The sequence below is a fragment of the Mytilus galloprovincialis genome, chromosome 1 (genome assembly GCF_965363235.1).
Source record: "Mytilus galloprovincialis chromosome 1, xbMytGall1.hap1.1, whole genome shotgun sequence".
NCBI classification, from domain to species: domain Eukaryota; kingdom Metazoa; phylum Mollusca; class Bivalvia; order Mytilida; family Mytilidae; genus Mytilus; species Mytilus galloprovincialis.
The window spans coordinates 12,299,937-12,319,329 of record NC_134838.1 but is presented as its reverse complement, the minus strand read 5'-3'; the positions used below and the strand labels follow the sequence as shown (position 1 = coordinate 12,319,329).

Sequence of the window (19,393 nt, the reverse complement as noted above, 5' to 3'; positions counted from 1 at the left end):
TGTATTGATTCCAATGAGACAGCTTAGAACAAAACACAAAGACGTGAAAAATTACAAGTCACTGTTTAGTAAGCTTTGCACTGTCATGTGTTAAACTTCTGTGTTCAAATTCATTTTACATTGAGGTTGTGAGTTAGAATCTCAAGCATCAACACCAATCTTAATTGACCACATTTGTCAAAACCAAAGGTCAGTGGTTCTCTCTGGTCACCTTGACTCCACCACCAATAAAACCAACCGCCACAAATAAGCACAATAATTTTACTACAAGCATCACATTAACATTTATGATCCAAGAAAATGAGATGAAGGTCTCATAAACTTTTGACATAAAAATGAGTTCAAGGTCAGATGAACCCTGCCAGACAGACATGTTCACCTTGGAACCATTCCCTGTATCAAATATATTGACGTATTGCTCATATTTAAGTAACAAATTTAACCAAGAAAACTGAATATTGAAGAAGCCATACAAATGAGGTGAAGGTAAGATGATACCTGCCTAACCGACTTTCCATACACCAAATAAAGTTGAGTTATTGCTTATACATGTTATAGTATCTAAGAAACAAAGAAAACTGAACAACAACCAATGAACCATTAAATTGAGGTGAAGGTCAGATGATACCTGCCTGACCGACATACATTAAAATCAAGCCATACACCAAATATATTTGACCTATTGCTTGGATTTTAAGAAAAACAAATCAAAACCAAAAACAAGAGGCTGTCACAACGACAGCAAACCGGATTTATTAATATTTATTTGTGTCCTGGCGATATCACAAGAACCATTACTGATGAATGGTGAAAGTGAAAATCGTCAATATCAAATTTGACCTCCATTTTGTCATCAGTATCAACATATTAAAATTTGAAAAGCTTAGATTGAATGGTTCATGAGTAAATGCAACAACGTGAATGGAAACGCCATTTACAATCTTTCAAGAACCATAACGCCTGAACGGTAAAAGTCAAAATCGTCATTATTGGACTTGACCTCTATTTTGTCATCAGTAACAACATATAAAAATTTCAAAAGCTTTAGTTGATGATTCATGAGAAAATGCACGGACACGACTGGAAACACCATTTTTCAATCTTTCAAGAGCCATAACTCCTGAACGGTAAAAGTCAAAATCGTCATTATTGAACTTGACCTCCATTTTGTCATCAGTAACAACATATTAAAATTTGGGAAGCTTTGGTAGAACAGTTCATGCGTAAATGCACAGACACGACTGGAAACTCCATTTTTCAATCTTTCACGAACCATAACTCCTGAACGGTAAAAGTCAAAATCGCCATTATTGAACTTGACCTTCATTTAGTTGTCAGTAACAACATATTAAAATTTTAAAAGCTTTGGTTGAACGGTTCATGAGTTAATGCACGGACAACATTTGATTGCCGCCCGCCCGGCCGCCCGACTGTCCGGCCGCCTGCCGTACATCCCCAAATCAATAACCGACATTTTTGTCACAAAAATCCGGTTAAAAATAACATTGAGCAGTGGACTGAAAATGAGGTCAAGGTCAAATTATATTTGCCAAACTGACGTGTACCTATTGTGTCTGTTAGCTTTGTTCAAATACAAGTGAGAGGTTTAGCTAGCTATAAAACCAGGTTTAATCCCCCATTTCTACATAAGAAAAATGCATGTACCAAGTCAGAAATGTGACAGTTATCCATTCATTTAATGTTTTTGAGCTTCCGATTTTTCAATTTGATTATGGACTTTCCGTTTTGAGTTTGGAATTTTGTGGTTTTACTTCGTACATTGTAAAACATTTCCACACATCAATTATAGTTGACCTATTGCATTTTAAATTTAGAAAAACAGACCAAGGCACACAAACTTAAATTTGACCACTGAACCATGAAAATGAGGTCATGGTCGGATGACACCTGCCAGTTGGACATGTACACCTTACAACCATTACATCAAATATTAATTAATATAGTAGACCTTTTGGTTATAGTATCTGATATGGACTTGACTGAAATCTAACTTTGTTCACTGATCCATGAAATAAGGCCAAGTAAAATCTGTTCGACAGGCATGAGGAACTTGCGATATATTCCCTCTATTTAAATACAATAGTTCATGCTACTGTTGTTAGTTTGGCATACAGTGTTCATTCAACAAACTTCATGTACCAATGTAGTTAACAGTGAATTTTGAAATACCAATATATTTCTAGCGGTATAGCAAATGCCTAACAAGCTAAGCCTACTCCCATATTCTGTAAATTAGTTTTTCAGATAAGTATTTTTAAAGGAGTCTCTGGCCTTTGTTAGTCTTGTGTGATTTTTTAATTTTAGTTCATTTATATGTTTTGAAGTTTAGTACGGCGTCCATTATCACTGAACTAGTACACAATTTTGTTTCAGGGTTAGCTGAAACTGGACTTCGGGTCAGGTTTTTCTTCTGGTGTTAAAGAGGCATTGGTGGCCTTCGGCTGTTTCTGGATCTTTGTTCAGGTTGTTGTCACATTGGCACATTCTTCATTTCCATTCTCAATTTTATTACAAAACTTTTGATTTATATTCGGACATATTTGAGAATTCAAGGCATCAGCAAACAGAAAGAAGGTGTCTGAAGAGTGCTTGTGCTAACATGTCAAGCTGCTGACCAAACTTGAAGTCGATCAATCCAATAGTGCTCGAGAAATATGCGACATAAATTATAATTGGAAAAAATCAGAATAATGGCACACAGAATGTACGTTTTACATGGGATAAATGCTCAAAAATAACATTTCATCAGTGTTTTTAGCTGAAGACCAAATTTTGAAGTCAGTTTAAGTAGTACATGAGAAAAGGGAATATTTGTTGGACAAAATGATGGACATATAAAGTGAATTTAATATAGCACCCATCCTTTTAGAAGGATGTTATATACCTAACAGTATACATGTATATTACAGATATGAAAATACCGAACACAATTTTCAAGAACAATTTTTTTTATTTTATATAAAACATTTTTTTCAAGTAACTTTGACTAGTATGATAACTAAATGAAAATGATTGATACTCAGTGAAAATAAACAAAACAATTACTTGAACAATAAAAGTACAATAAAATTAATGCTGTAGACATTAAGCATGTGATTATATATCATGGAATTTTTTTCTAATAATTTCTGTACAAGTTTGTCCACCCAGAACAACTTGTTTGTATAAATTCATTCAAATTAAGTTTCTAAAAATGGGCGTTTATTTCACCTTATGTGTAGCTATGATGTATAATGTACACTAAACTTTGACATTTGTATCATTTAGAAATTAAAATCTGATATTTTTTTTAAGCTAGAAACAAAAAAATTATATTGATTTACAAAATAAAAGCCTGATATTTTCAAGAATGTGAACTGTGTTAAATATTATCGCTATTTTGTGCATTATTTCCTTTGATCTTTTTTTGTGATAATTTTTCATATCATGCTTCTTGCTTGAGATGGAAAATTATCGCTAGAAACTAAGAAAGCATATGGCGTTGCTAATGAAATTGACATGAAATTGACAATGTCGTCAAAGGTAAAATAGCGATAAACAGATTATCATTGGTCATCTCAACTTGATTGCGTTTGCCGTACCTGCTCAAGCAAGAAAATCAATCTCCTTGCGATGATCAACGGTAATCTGTAATTAGCACTTTGTAAATTGAACTTAACACTTTGGTTTATAAATTTCTTATTTTTTTCTAGCTTAATGTTTTATTTCTCAATGAATTTCATATAAATTCTGAACAAAATTTAATGTATAAATACATTGATCAGAAAAAATTGTAATTCAAAACTCCAACAATGTTCTGTACAAGATATGTGTCAAATCAGTCTATGACCAATCCCTTCATAAAATAATAAGTTATAAAAGAATTTGCAGCACCAATTTTCATTATTGATCTCATTATACTTGGAAATTAATAAGTCATCAATGAATATGTTGACTGAACATTTTTATCTGAAAATATATCTTTGCTCTTTTAAAGGAACTTAATCAAATTTGACTACCAGAAGTGAGAGTATTCATAAGTCTTGTGGAACAATATTAAAAGAAATAAATTGCCTGGTTTTTCCACTTTTTTTGCACCCAATTCCTAAACGGTTTGAGCCATTACCCCCCAAAGTCAATCCTTACCATCTTTTTGTGGTATGGAAATAATGTCGGAGAGATTCATACATTTAAACACAAGTTGTTGTCTGGAAATTACTAGAATGCTTATTTGTGCCTCTTTCTTGGACCCTAATTCCTAAACTGTTGGGAATTAACCCCCAAAATTTAGCCCAAACCTTCCTTTTGAGGTTATAAACCTTGTGTATAAATTTCATGGATTTCTATTTACTTGTACTAAAGTTACTGTCTGTAAACCAACTGTCTTTGGACGGGGACAACGACAACGTGATCCCAATATTCAACCACAAAGTTATTTTGTGGTTGTATATAATGACATATTGTCTAATACAAAGAAATCATTAACTTTACAAAAACACTTGATTGCCATTTAAGGTCATGAAACAGTTAATGGGCTTTATCACAGAATTATGTAAAGTTTTACATCCAACTTTTACACAATGAACTTGAAATGAAAATCGAAAATAAAATAATGCATCAAACTCTCATACTTGCCAAAATATTCAAAAGAAATCCGTAAAAAATGCAATTATTGTATAGTGATTTTACATGCATTCTATTTTAGAACATAAAAGTGACCAATGCATTATTTTTAGCTCAAATTTATTATGCTGAAGAAGTGTGCAAAATCTTTTACAAATCTTGGTGACATAGCTCATTTATTGTAACTTGACCAGAAAAGGATCTTATACTACAAATCCACTAGAACTGATGGCTCATTTTTCATCATCATGATCAACCATCTAACTACAGTAGTCTCTCTCTTAAAATATATACTGTATCTACAATGATATTTTTAAAGGACTCATACTTTTTATCCTCAAAAAGTTCTGACTGAATGCAAAGCAATACACTATCTTGTAAAATGCTGGCATAAGTAGAATTACCATTTGGACAACAATACACTTAATAGTCTTTCTCTACACTTTCACAACAATATAATCTATTCTTCTGATTATTTGACGATATGGAAGTTTCTATAATCTGTGACACCTTAAAAGGTAATAGCTTCACCTTGATCTTCAGTTCAAATTTAATCTCATATTTTTTTTTGATAGAAACGTACATGAAAATAACTAACAAGTTTCAGAATTGTCCAGTTCATCAACTTCGTCTGGTATTGGACTGATGTTTCCTCCTGTCTTCTCTTCTGCTTCCTCTACCAACCCCTCAGGTGTCTGGTAACTCTCGGTTAAGTCTGTATCAGACTCTGGTAACCTTGGCATTTCTGACAGGGGAGGCAACTGTGAAATACAATTAGCCAACATTTGAGCATTGTTCACAAATATTCCATCATCAGCACTATTATTTTGATTTGAATCGAACTCATTTGGATTAAATTGGGACACCTCAGGGAAAGAATCCTCCCCTACTGGTACACTGCTCATTGTTACTGTGGCATGAGCTGGTGGGAAAGTTTCTTCACTGAATGTCTCCTGGTTTGGCTGAACATCCTCACATGGAGGTAAAGCATTGACATTAAAGTTCTCTATAACACTACAGACAGAAGTGGTTGTTGAAAAGGTTTCATCAGTACTGAAATATATACATATCAAAATGTTATTAAAAAAAAACATTTTAAAAACAGCATATTTCTACTGCCACATACTAAATATTCTAAACAATAGAATACAAATGAGCAACAATACTGAATAATATTAATTACTATTTACCATGGTTGGAATTGGACCTTTAATTTTTGTTAAATTCTAGATTTAAAATTGCAACTTTTGTTCCTGAGATACAGGGAACAAATTTCTCTGTTTATCAAACTACAGTTATAATCATTTAAAGCTCAGTTTTAGTGCAGATAAAATAGTTATTTATAATGAGAATATTTTGTTTTCATTTATTCGTTGTATATAACCTATTTCTGTTTTGTATTTGTAGATATTTCAACATGGCAGCTCCCAGTACAGATGTCAAATTTGACAGACTTATTCTTTCTTGACAATCTTGTTAGTAAATATTATCTAGTCAAAGTGCTTGTATGCACTGAACGGTCAAAATTGCTTCAATTTATCAGTGGAAAGTAAAATTAAATATTGCATTGGTTGCAGTTCATTTAACAACTATTCTAGACAAAGGAAGATAACTCCAATTTTTGAAGATTGCTTTAACAATGACCTTTATATTTTTAGAACAGATATTGGATTCCTGCACCTTGTAAAATTTATGTAATTTTCTTGACAAGTGTCACATTATTCTGTGCCTTGAATATCTGAGCATATATTAAATCAATAATTTTTTGGAAATGTTCATGGATAGGATGTATAGAATGTTATGATCAATGCACTATATTTTGTGTATCAAAATGGTAGTGATAAGCCTCGGAAGAATTAGATATCAAGTCAGTCCCATAAGGTTTTGATTGAATTTCATGCAATCTGTACCTAAAAAATTTAGCTGCACATCTGTCAAGCTGATTAATGATTTGTTTAAAGTACTATTGTAAGTGTTGTGGTTTAAGGATTAAATACAATGTACTTAATGTTTCAATGGTTGCAGAATAAGTTTAAGCAACATTAATTAACAGATATGCTCTCTGAATAATTCTTATAGTAATGGAAGCTTAAATTCTCCTTTGGTAGCATTAGAAAACCTGGATGGAATCAATCATGCTGTATTATTATTACAATAAAATCTAAGAATGATAACTGTGTCTACGGACCTTTAGTGTCCATAGAAATGTTTTTTCTGTCTATGAAGAAATAACATAAAACATATAGCGTAGCCAGTTTGTCAACAATAAACCCTGCCCAATAATTAGTAACTTTAATACAAGCCTATCTGGTGAGAGCTGAACATTTTTTACAACTCTAAACAGTAATAGACACTGTCAATCAAATTCCTTGACTATTAAGAATCAATGTACCTTGTATCAGACTTATTTGAAGCTGGAATGGCCATCTTAGCTTTGATGTATTCACAGTCCAGCATTTGGTTAGCTCTGTATCTTGAATCAGGATTACACAATAGATTATATAACAATGAAGATATCTGGGGATCCTAAAAAGTAAACCATTCTTATATAACAAATGAAATATTATTGGATATATCCAGTTTGTTTCAAAGCTTTTTAATTCACTCAAACACTGATAATAATGGCAATGCTTAAGATTCAACTGTAACTACTAAGTTTCAAGTTGATTGGACATCAACTTCATCAAAAACTACCTTGACCAAAAATTTAATCTGAAGTGGGACGAACGCACGCACAGACTAACGAACGAACGAAGGAAGGGATGCACAGACTTGAAATCATAATCCCCCTCTTCTATCGTAGGTGGGGCATAACAATAAGTAAAGCATAATTTATATCAATAAAAACACTTAAAGTTCTGAGTTGGACATGACTTGCCAATAAACAGTTATCCCTCTTTCGCAGGTACAAATCTTAGTTGAGAAAAATTATATTAAAATGCTATTTATAATTTGATTTCATGATTTTTACAAATTCAATAATTCTCAATGAACTTCCTGTGAAGTTTTGTTTTGTTTTTAATAGACATATTTTGGACATATTTCCATGGTAACAATGTAAATAAAGACATAGTCCAGCAAAATGCAGCAATATTCTATTTATAAACTGATTAAACATTTCCCCTATTATAAAATCCAAATCATTTGAATGTTTATCTGTAAATGAATACGAACCATTTGTAGATCATTCAGTCTTGGATAACCATCTGCCTTAAATGGTATAGAGATGGATGGGAAATAAAGCTGAAATAAAGAAATTTATAAAATATTATCATTTATATGAATTATTATCAGTCTGTTTCTATTCAGATATATAGAGAATAATACATGGCAAAATCTGTATCATATGTCGTATCATCCCGAGACATCAATATCAGCCCAAGGGCCTTTAGGCCCGAGGGATGATATTGGTCGAGGGTGATACGGCATGTGATACGGATTTTGCCATGTATTATACGCTTTATCATATATTTCAACAGAAGAGTATTATATTATATGAACTGTTTTCTGATCCATAGCACTGGGTTACCTTCAGTTCTACTTTTGTCTTGTTTCAAAGGCCTTAAAAGAACTGCTCAATTACTTATCCGAAGCACCTGGGTTACCTTACAATTTGCGTGCTGTTGTTTTAAAAATATTTTGTTTATTATTGTATTAATTTGTTGCATTTAGTGTGCCAAAAAATATGAAAACTTGACGTTCGTGACGTCACATACAAAGTAGGGGTGTGATAAAGGGTAGGGGTGTGATAAAGGGTGCGCATCAAAGTTGCGCGATATGGATTAAACAGCAGGTTATTTATCACATATGCAAAACTACTGTATTTACTTCTAAACATATGATAAATATGTGTAACAAGAGGCTGTCAGAGGGACAGCAAACCGGATTTATTAACATTTATTTGTGTCCTGGCATTTTTAAATATCACAAGAACCATAACTGATGAACGGTGAAAGTGAAAATCGCCAATATCAAATTTGACCTCCATTTTGTCATCAGTAACAACATATCAAAATTTAAAAAGCTTTGGTTAAATGGTTCATGAGTTATAAATGCAACATGACTGGAAACTCAATTTTTCAATCTTTCAAGAACAATAACTACTGAACAGAAAAAGTGAAAATTGCCATTATTGAACTTGACCTCAATTTTGTCATCAGTAACAACATATTAAAATTTGAAAAGCTTTGGTTGAATGGTTCATGAGTAAATAAAGGGACACAACTGGAAACACCATTTTTCAATCTTTCAAGAACCATAACTCCTGAACGGTAAGAGTCAAAATTGTCATTATTTAAGTTGACCTCCATTTTGTTGTCAGTAACAACATATTTAAATTTTTAAAGCTTTGGTATAACAATCATGAGTAAATGCATGGACAACATGTGGCTGCCGCCCAGCCGCCCAGCCACCATTCATCCCCAAATCTATAACCGACATTTTTGTCACAAAAATCCGGTTAGAAATCAGTCCCAGACCAAGAATGCAAATTTTACCATGGTAAAATCAAGCATAGAACAATGGAAAATTAGACATACCCATAATATAACTAATCCTAGGCAATACATGTCTGTTGATTTGGTTCCTGCGCTCCTTCCACAAGCAACTTCTGGACATCTAAAACATAGACCATTTTCTGCTAAAAAGGCTTTCTTTAACCTGTCCTCCTGAAAACAAAACAAATCATATTGAGGATGGAAAACAATTTAAAAAAACAAACAAAAACTTGAGTAACTGCCAACAAAGCTTACAAATCGATACCCCCTGCTCATCTTTTCTGTAAATACAATACCATGTGGATTATAAATTCTAATTTTTAGAAGCTGCTCTTGAATCAATGAGAATTTTCTAAATTAACTTTATAACAAGCAGGCAAAAATATGCAATCTTGTAATTATATTTGGAACAAACAAAATATGAAATTATACTGTTCTACCTACCAAAGATTTAGAGAAATCTGGACATAATAAAACAATATCTCCCTCAGCTGTATAACCAATATTACTAGGATTTATTTCTCCGTGGATTATGTGTCCCTCATGCAGACACTGAATGGATTTCCCAAGGTTTTCTATGATCTTCTGTCGTAACTGGTAAATAAAAACAAACATGCTAATTGCGTTATCTATGTAAATGGTCGTTTTGTCAACAATAGCTTTATGAATGTTCAATGCATCTGAAAATTCATCAAAATGTGGACTTCTTTTTTATAGTAATCTTTTTTAATGAGAAATACAAGTAGTTCTTCAGAGATACAAGTAAACTATTTTTTACATCATTGTTGTTTACTTAGTATTGGTATACAGTACATGTATCAAGTTTCAACTTAAGGTAGCACAATACAAAGATTTTATAACTCCAACTCCCAAGTTTTAAAATGCTGTAACTTTCTTAATATGGCTTGAAAATTTATAAAAGATGTAGTTTTGGATAGCTAACAGATTACTCTTTCAAATTAATGCAATGTTAGTATAATGCAACAATTATGTAACCAATTATAATGTGAACTGTGTCTAAAATATTTTTCTCCAAATTTCCACTTTCAAATGAAATTAGCTTCTGCATAGGTATCCCTAGAGGGTTGATTTTATTATATGTTGTTCCTATGGCCATTATCTACAAAAGGGTGTCTCAGATTTCAGATAGAATGTATAGAACAAATTTTACACCTAATTAAACATTATCTTCTTTTATGTGGTTAGGATGTTTACACTAATTAGAGATTTTTGAGAGAATGGAATACCATAGAGACAATCTGAGACACCCTTTTGAAGCCCATGATGTGTTGATTAAGATTTCGTTAAAATTTTCTGTATAGTTAAAGAGATGATAGAGCTAAATTCATTCAAGTGAACCTACCCAGATTTTGCCACTAATTACATAATAATTGATTACATAATGATTGCATAATAAAAATATTGCATTCATTTAAAAGATTAATCTTTTATCTATCTATATATACCTCTTTTATTATTTTCTATGCATTAATAAGAAAGTTACAGCATTTCAAAGGTTAGTGATTGGAAGTAAACAAATCTTTGTATTGTGCTACCTTAAATAAACCGCTTTAAAAAGCATAGTCACAATCAGGTCAACAACTTAAAGGAGTTTGCTATTAACATAAAAATGCTGAGGTTTTCAACAAAACCAACCTGTATGTCTAGTTGAGCTTTGACAATTTCTTGTAAACACATGACTTCTTGGTGTTCCACTTGTACATAGGCTAATCTCTCATTCTGTAAAAACAATATCATGTTATAAATTTGAAATTTGAATCACAATCTTCATTCCTTAAAATTGCAATATCAAATACAATCACTTTTATGCTAAAAATAAATTGTTTCTTGCATTTTATTTTTACAAAATCAAGTGGCAAAGTAGAACTGTGAGCTACTGTAAAGAACAAGTTGAAAAGCAATAGATGTGTAAATGAAACACACATTATAGCATGCTTCTTTGTGTATATGAATTTCAGGGTGCTCTGATTAGAGAGAAAATAAATGTACACTAAAAATTCACAAGGATTTGATTCATTGTTTAAAATCGGCCATCTTGAAAACAGATTGCTAATACTTTGGCTCTTAGTAAACTTTTTATCGAGGTTTAAGTATATGTACCTTGACAAAGAATATACTCTGTACTTGTGGTAGCTGAGGACAGTTACATGTTACTTCCTTATATCGACTGACATTCTTTATAAACAATTCTTTGTCTAGATGATCTGCATCACCAACCATGTATTCCTGTAAAGTATAATTAAAGAGAAGCATTAACTCAATGAAATATATGTGGTTGACAAAGTAATATATACTGGGCACAGTAATTCTCGATACCATTTAAAAGTGTTACTTCCGTAAGTCCTTTAAAGCTTATTAACTGAAAGACATACATCACCTAACCACCTGGCAAAATAATTTCAAAATTTCCTGAAAATAATAAGAATAAATGTTTAAAATCAATATTACCATGATTACTATTTAAAATATTTTTTTTTTTTTTTTTTTAGGTCATTCAGCCATGAAATGTCACCAATCTCGTAAAATTGATCAATTAATGCGAACATATTTACTTTCAGTTTTAGCCCTTTCAGGATGACTTCGCAGCATTCAAAAGACTTCTATCGACTATCAATATTAATCAAACATCTTTAGATTGTAATTTGTTTTCATTCAACTGTTGGTCATACTTTACCTGTAAATAGACTGGATTTCCTGCGAATTGTGAAGAATACATGCCCTCTTTCCATGTGGTTGACAATGTATAATATTCTAACTCTCTCCCTGCAGTTACTAAACCATCATAAACCTAAATCAAAAGATATTTCAAAGTCATGGTCATTCATGTCTAATTTAGAACTCGGTCATTTACTTTTTTTTTTATTATTTCATAATGGTAACTCACAAACACTTATCCAAATTGTCATTTTATTATTTTTCATAAGGTTGTGTTTATTCCTCATAGCAGATATTACCCAAATATATTTTGATCCAGTTTATTTTTGGTTGGTCAGATGAATCATAGCAGTTTGTTTATCCAAATGTCCAATAATTCTCTGCTAAATTTTGGGAAGTCTGTATAATTTTCACATTTATTTTTCCATTTACAGTAATCATTGTAAAATTTATGAAATATAATAAACAGCATCTCTTAAGGGATGACATCAAAAGTTCAATGTAGGATAAAAAACTTAATTCACATAGTTTTTTCACTGACCCCCCACCCCCCTTTTAACTTAATTTGGGAAAAATTGATTTACCAATAGGGATATATGTAAAAATCGATTTTAGATATACAAAACTTGCAGAATTTTAACCCCCCACCCCCAAACTATTTGATTTAAGTTTTTTATCCTAAATTGATCTTTTGATGTCGTCCCTTAGTCAGAAGCAATATAGAAGTGAAAAGGGACAAAATTATATTAAAAGTCTACATAAACACCTACCAGTAATGACTTAATTCCTAAGTCTTCAAACTGACTTATAAGTTCAGGAAAATGATTTGTTGTAGCTTTGGCTAAATCAAGCTGAAAAATAATAGAAATTTATTTTACATGTACAATTCAGTTGAATGCTAGTTAATATGGTATGGTTGAAATTAAATTTCAGAGAGAAAAATGCTCCATTATATTTGTCCCTTTGTTCTCCCAAAAACTTTACAATGAAAATTGATGTAAGCTGTTTTGATTTCTTTAAGATGGATCTTCTTTATAAAATATTAACAAAAGAAAAATGTTTTCTTAAAAGCTTTGTATTGTGTTGGTGTTATATTTAAAAGGTTTTATAGTATTTTGGAGTTATTTCAAAAAGTTGTTTTGTTCATAACTCAATATTTTCAAAAACTACAAAATACCAACCAGAAATTTCTCTTGATTTAGCAGTGCTTTGTGTAGATCTGATTTTAAAGACTGGATTTCTGATTTAACTTCTGTCAGTTCCTCTTCTCCAGAGTCACCTGCCTGTAAAGGAGTAAAATAAATTAAAACAATCGTACGCATATGTCAATAGAAGACATGTTGGGAGTGTTGTTATAGCATACCAATATCACTAGAACATGATCATTTTTTTTTTAAATAAACACCTCTTAAAAAGGAGTGATCACATTATAGTTCTTGTATAAAACATGTTTATGAAATGTCAAATAACATATTGGGTTTCATGTTCACAAATCAATATTAACATGTATGCATTACGTTAAAAGGAGTAGGTCCGGTAAGGGCCGATTTTGGCATCAAATTCCAGGTTCATCTAACGAACATTTTTGGACACTTTTTAAACACTTAAGTGTCTATTTCAATTGATTCGATTAGTTTATGTGAAAGATTTTAACTGATCTAATCATTAAAAACGCTCTGATTCAAGCTTAAATATGAAAAATCTATCAAATATGCCAAAAAACGTAACTTTTTAGATGGTTTTTGTCAAAAATGAATGTGGCTGCATCCGTGTTCATCCTCAACCTTTATATATGTTTTGTATTATCATCTAATACAACTTACATTTCAATATTATGAATGAACACGAATGCGGCCACTTTCATTTTAGACGGAAACCGTCTAAAAATTGACCAAAATGCTAAAATTTTGAAGATTTCAGTAATTTAGCATGACTTAATGATGCTAGAATGCGATATTTGTGCATTTTATCGTCAAAAACAGCTCATATTTATGTAGCAGAAGCATTTTACTTTCCAAAATATAGCTTAAAGATTACATTTTCACAATTTTCTAAAACTGCTATATTTTGGGGCCAAAAAGGGGTCTTAGTGAACCTTCTCCTTTTAAGATAAAGTGCATCTCTTTTTTCAGTTACATTGTATTCTTAGGTCTTCAATCTTGAGACTAATTCATGAAATATGGTGTGAGCTTCAATTAAGAGATTTAGATAACACATCAATACTTAAACTTCAGTCATTACATCAGTGCAATGCTTCATTATTTAAAGTTTAAAACCAAATATGAAATCATTAAGAAGAATGAAATTTAACAAGGATGGACTGACATACTAATAATAAGATGAACAAGGTCATTCCAGGTACCTCCTACATGTGAAAAAAGGTAAACTGTGTAACTATATTTGTTTTTTGGATACAAATGTTTGTGGATAAAGATGATCAATGCAGGGCTTTCCATTGAAGCCGGTAGCCGGCGGAAATCCGCCGTTTGCGGTGGCTTCAAGTGCCGGCTACTTCACTGACAAAAATATAAATTCAAAAAGAAAATAATATCTTTTTCAAATGTTTACAGGCAGTCGAGAGACGTATTTTCGCAAAGTCGCGGTCACGATAAACAAGGATGAAAAGTCAGTATTTACCTTGGGCTAAATATAGTTCACATGAATTCAGGTCACTGATTGGTTGTCTATTTAAAGTCAGAATGCATCGTTTCTTTTCAAAGATAACAAGAGAGACGTTCCGGTGGTCATTGAATGATAACAATAGAGACGTTCCGAGGGTCATTAACTCGTTGGCTTTTTTTACTTTTAAAACGTGAAGACAATCATATAGGATGACTATCTTATGTTATGGAATAATATCAGTCAAATTAAAGAAAGTGTTGTAGATCATATTGTTCAGAATCTGGAAAACAGTATCTTTTGAAGTTCATTTTTCAAAGCCCACGTGGTGTTCAGAGAATCAAGGTCAAATACGAAAGTAGAATATTGTCGACTCGACCTCAAATAAATAACATTTCCAAATGATTTATGTATCCGACTTATTGAACAGTTTACAAAAAAGAGAAAATCAGAGGATATATCAATTTTCTGTCAATGCTTGAAAAATAATTGTATAATTTTAGTTACGCGTACCAGTCTTTAGAGAGAAAAGGGGGGTCATTTGTTTACAAATTCACGTAGTTCTGCAAAATAAATCGATCAAGATTTTTAACAAACCGGATTATTATATAAATAAATCTCTTTTAAAAGTAAATGAATTTTAAGCATAAATAAATGAAAATAAAAAACTATAACATAAAAAAAAAAATTCTTTGAGATTTTTTTTTTTCTTTAATTTCATACATAAAAAATGGTCATTTGAAAGATGAAATTAGGTGCCAGGAGATTGCGAGAATGCAGGATTTTGCTCTATTTATGGCAGAGCTTCTGGGGGCCTTGAGCGGCCCCCAGACCCCCTGCCGTAAGGCACCAAGCTTACAGCTTGGTGGACGTCCGGCTTCGCCGAACGCATGTTACAGCCACCTATAATTTTAATTCAGCCTTCTACTTCAATTTCAATGGAAAGCCCTGTCAATGAATAAAAATGCTCAAATGAAGGGCCAAACATGTAAAGATTTATGCAGATTTTTGCAAAAACACAGCTCAAATATCAACTAAAACATTTTTTTATGAATCCATGAAAATTGATATTCTTGAAAAATAAAGCATCAGCAGTAATACAATTGTATTAAACATATTATTGTTAATCTTCAAAAATGTATACCTACAAAAAAATATTAATTAATTTGCAGTGCATTTTATTACTACTTGTAACATAACATGCCTCTTCAAGGTCCTGCCTGTCAGCATCTTTGTGCCTCAGTTTGGATTTCAGGCCTCGTATATTTTTCTTTATTTGGTTGAGCTCCTCAGTGTTAGGATTTACTGTTAACCAAGGCTCAATGCCCTCCTTATAGCCAGTGAATTCTCCAATTAACTTTTTAAAATGTTTGATATTTTTCATTTCATTAGATAGTTCCTTTACAATGGCTTTTATCACTGCAGCAATCAAAGATGCATCACCCGTTTGTTCCTAAAAAAAATATGTTAAAATCTGTTAAGAACAATATGTCCTGAAATGTAGAAGTGAAAACCCTCAAAATTAAACTTGACCATCACTTTGTTATCCCTTGTATCATATCAAAATTTAAAAAGCGTTGGTAAACAGTTCATAAGTAACTGCATGGAAACAACATAAAGTGCATTTTTTTTAATTTATGAATGACTGTTACACTTGAAAGATAAAGGTGAAAATCATCCATTTTTAACTTGGCCATCTTTTTGTAATTGCTATAAACAACATATCAAAATTTGAAAAGCTACATTATGCTAACTCCAAGAAATAGTGTTTGATTTTATTCCTAAATGGTAAAAAGATAACATAAATTAACATCTAAATTATAACTCTGTCTTGTGTGATAAAACCAATGACCTCTATCATTCTATGATACCAGGCGAAATACTTACCAAATCTGTACATAAAATTTCTTGCTGCAATAACTGAGCATATCTGTTTAACATTTCATCCCAGGGCATTGTCAAGGATTCTCCTTTAGAATCTAGATTCATCATCTAAAACAAGAAAGTTATCTAATTATTTAAGATAAGATTTAAAATAAGATTATTTTTTTATCCTTTCTAATAAAATATGCATAACTCTTTTGGGTGTTTATGTTTGTTATTTTTAGGCAAGGGAACAAATAATTAATACTGATTAAAAAAGCAATTCTTGCTCATATAGTATCAGCTTAAAAAAAAAATTGGCACCAGGAGTTAATTCAGTACATGTTCTAAGTAGATATAAAGTTTTGTTAAAATTGGTTCCTCTTACACTGGCCTAATCACAATATGTAAACACTTCTTACTTTTGATAAGTTAAGTATGTTCTGTTCCACTGTGTTTTCAAATGAAGATGTTAAACTTCTTATATTTCTACATTCAGCTTCTCGCTTCACCTGCGAAAACAAATTTGATTTTATATTTTCCTGCAAAGAATGTATTTTACTTATCATTGTTACTTATATAAGTGAAATGTATAATGAGAGAAACAATTATAATGTCAATATATGAACTGTGTAATTGATGGCTCAACTTATAATGTTATATATAAGCATAATATTTGAATTAATAATTTTAAAGGCATGCTGTCAAAAATAGTATCATAATTAATATTAATAATCTATATATTTTTTTCCTTCTTTCAATGCTACATGTTTGTAGTGTTTAATGTCTATCGTTTTGTAATTAATATGCCTGTCTGTTTGTTTGTTTTTGTTTTTGTTGTTTTTGTTTTGTATTTTAGTAACAATCCTATTGTTTGGATTTTAGACTAATAACACTCTTATTCTTATTCTTTATTCCTGCAATTAAAACAACCAATATAATGACTGTACATCTTTACTTAATTTCTGAGGGGGAAATTTCAAAACATAATTAAAACTCAGTTTTCATTTAAAATTGAACAAGAGGCTGTCACAACGACAGCAAACCGGATTTATTAACATTTATTTGTGTCCTGGCAATATCACAAGAACCATAACTGATGAACGGTGAAAGTGAAAATCTTCAATATCAAATTTGACCTCCATTTTGTCATCAGTATCAACATATTAAAATTTGAAAGAGCTTAGGTTGAATGGTTCATGAGTTAATGCAACAACATGAATGGAAACGCCATTTTTTTATCTTTCAAGAACCATAACTCCTGAACGGTAAAAGTCAAAATCGACATTATTGAACTTGACCTCCATTTTGTCATCAGTAACAACATATTAAAATTTGAAAAGCTTTGGTTGAACAGTTCATGAGTAAATGCACGGACACAACTGGAAACGCCATTTTTCAATCTTTCAAGAACCATAACTCCTGAACGGTAAAATTCAAAATCGTCATTCTTGAACTTGACCTCCATTTTGTCATCAGTAACAACATATTAAAATTTGGGAAGCTTTGGTTGAACAATTGATGCATAAATGCACTGACACGACTGGAAACCCCATTAATCAATCTTTCAAGAACCATAACTCCTGAACGGTGAAAGTCAAAATCGTCATTCTTGAATTTAACCTTCATTTTGTTGTCAGTAACAACATATTAAAATTTTAAAAGCTTTAGTTGAATGGTTCATGAGTAAATGCACGGACAACATTTGGTTGCCGCCCACCCGACCGACCGACCGTCGTACATCCCCAAATCAATAACGACATTTTTGTCACAAAAATCTGGTTAAAAAAGTAACCATGAAATACTGTTATTAGTTTTTTTCTTGTTTTTTTCACAGAGATTTTATTTAGTGAGCTGTAAGGCTAAACTTAATTCTTTTTCAGAGTTTATATTACCTATATTTTATTTTAATATACAAATTTCATATTGGGACATTTTCCCTGCTACTATTTTAATTTCAAATATGCATTATCAAAAACAAACATATCAATAAAATTCTGAACTAATTAAAACATTGTTACACTATAAAAGAATTCATTTCATCTTTAACTACTTCCAACCATTTCATACTATATTTCTGTAAATTCAGAAATTAACGCAAGGTTTTTATTATTGCGAAAAATGCGACAGAGTTGTAAACGCAATAATTTAAACTTGCATTTTGAAATATTTTATATGATCCATACAGGATACTTCTTAAAATCGTAAAAATTAAAATCGCGTTCAAGTCTGATATTACAAAATCGCAATAATAAATGCACGCAGTAATTTTTGAATTTACAGTACATCATGTATAAAGTATTTTAATCTCACCTTCCAATCGTTATATCCAGGTACTAACTCCTCCAATGTTAAGTTGTTATGTACATTGAAAGCAAGAAATGGCCCATAATTTTGTCTAAGTAGGTTTTCAACTTCCTAAAAATGAAACATTAATTTCATGTATTACTTTTTAAAGACTTCTGTAACCAGATGCTCTGCAGGGTGCAGTTTTTTACGACCGCAGAGGTCGAACCCTGAACGGTTGGGGCTAGTATGGACACAACATTCAATCTGGATACAGCTCTGAATTTGGATTGTGATTAAATAGGTTTCTGACACAGAATGAATGTGATCTACTGAACTTAAAATATTTTTTTTTTGCATTTGAGCAATGAATATTAATCCTCTCAAAAAAAAAATATCTGAAGAAATTTTCTTTTAATTTCTGAAATCTGAAAGGAGAAAAATTTACCCCCCCCCCCCCCCAATTTTTTTTCACATCCCCTTTCCCTTATTCCAAAAATGATCTCAATTCAAATTTCTAATGGAGTTTGCAACAATAACTTACTCATTTAAATAAAATATTAAAATATAAAATGTCATAGAGTCATGGTTGAAATTAATATTAATTATCAGTAACTTCATTTTATACACATTTCATTAAATTTAGTTGAGACAAACTTAAGTTAAAAGAACTGAAACTAAAAAATTCTTCAATTTTTCCATTTGTAAAAGGGCATAACCCTAGAATGGTAATCAAAGTGCTTTTAATCACTGAATGGTAAAGACTGCTTTAATTTATCAGTTGGTAGTAAAGTGAATATTGCATTGTATATTGTATATAGCATTGATTT

The 19,393-nt window shown here is 31.3% G+C and overlaps 1 protein-coding gene across 2 annotated transcripts in view; it reads right to left on the bottom strand.

The window, feature by feature from the left end:
- Window positions 1-2,951: 2,951 nt before the first annotated feature.
- Window positions 2,952-19,393, bottom strand: part of LOC143065376 (serine/threonine-protein kinase 31-like) — a 41,104-nt gene continuing 24,662 nt past the window's right edge. For both annotated transcript variants that reach the window (XM_076238915.1, XM_076238924.1), the window contains 14 exons: window positions 18,591-18,695; window positions 16,700-16,789; window positions 16,302-16,406; window positions 15,615-15,867; window positions 12,977-13,074; window positions 12,566-12,646; window positions 11,815-11,928; window positions 11,241-11,366; window positions 10,776-10,859; window positions 9,564-9,713; window positions 9,162-9,290; window positions 7,798-7,866; window positions 7,016-7,149; window positions 2,952-5,676 (listed from right to left, as the gene is read on the bottom strand). In XM_076238915.1, the coding sequence (XP_076095030.1) occupies window positions 5,217-5,676; window positions 7,016-7,149; window positions 7,798-7,866; window positions 9,162-9,290; window positions 9,564-9,713; window positions 10,776-10,859; window positions 11,241-11,366; window positions 11,815-11,928; window positions 12,566-12,646; window positions 12,977-13,074; window positions 15,615-15,867; window positions 16,302-16,406; window positions 16,700-16,789; window positions 18,591-18,695 (1,998 nt within the window). In that variant the 3' untranslated portion in view covers window positions 2,952-5,216. The remainder of the gene's footprint in view (window positions 5,677-7,015; window positions 7,150-7,797; window positions 7,867-9,161; window positions 9,291-9,563; window positions 9,714-10,775; window positions 10,860-11,240; window positions 11,367-11,814; window positions 11,929-12,565; window positions 12,647-12,976; window positions 13,075-15,614; window positions 15,868-16,301; window positions 16,407-16,699; window positions 16,790-18,590; window positions 18,696-19,393) is intronic.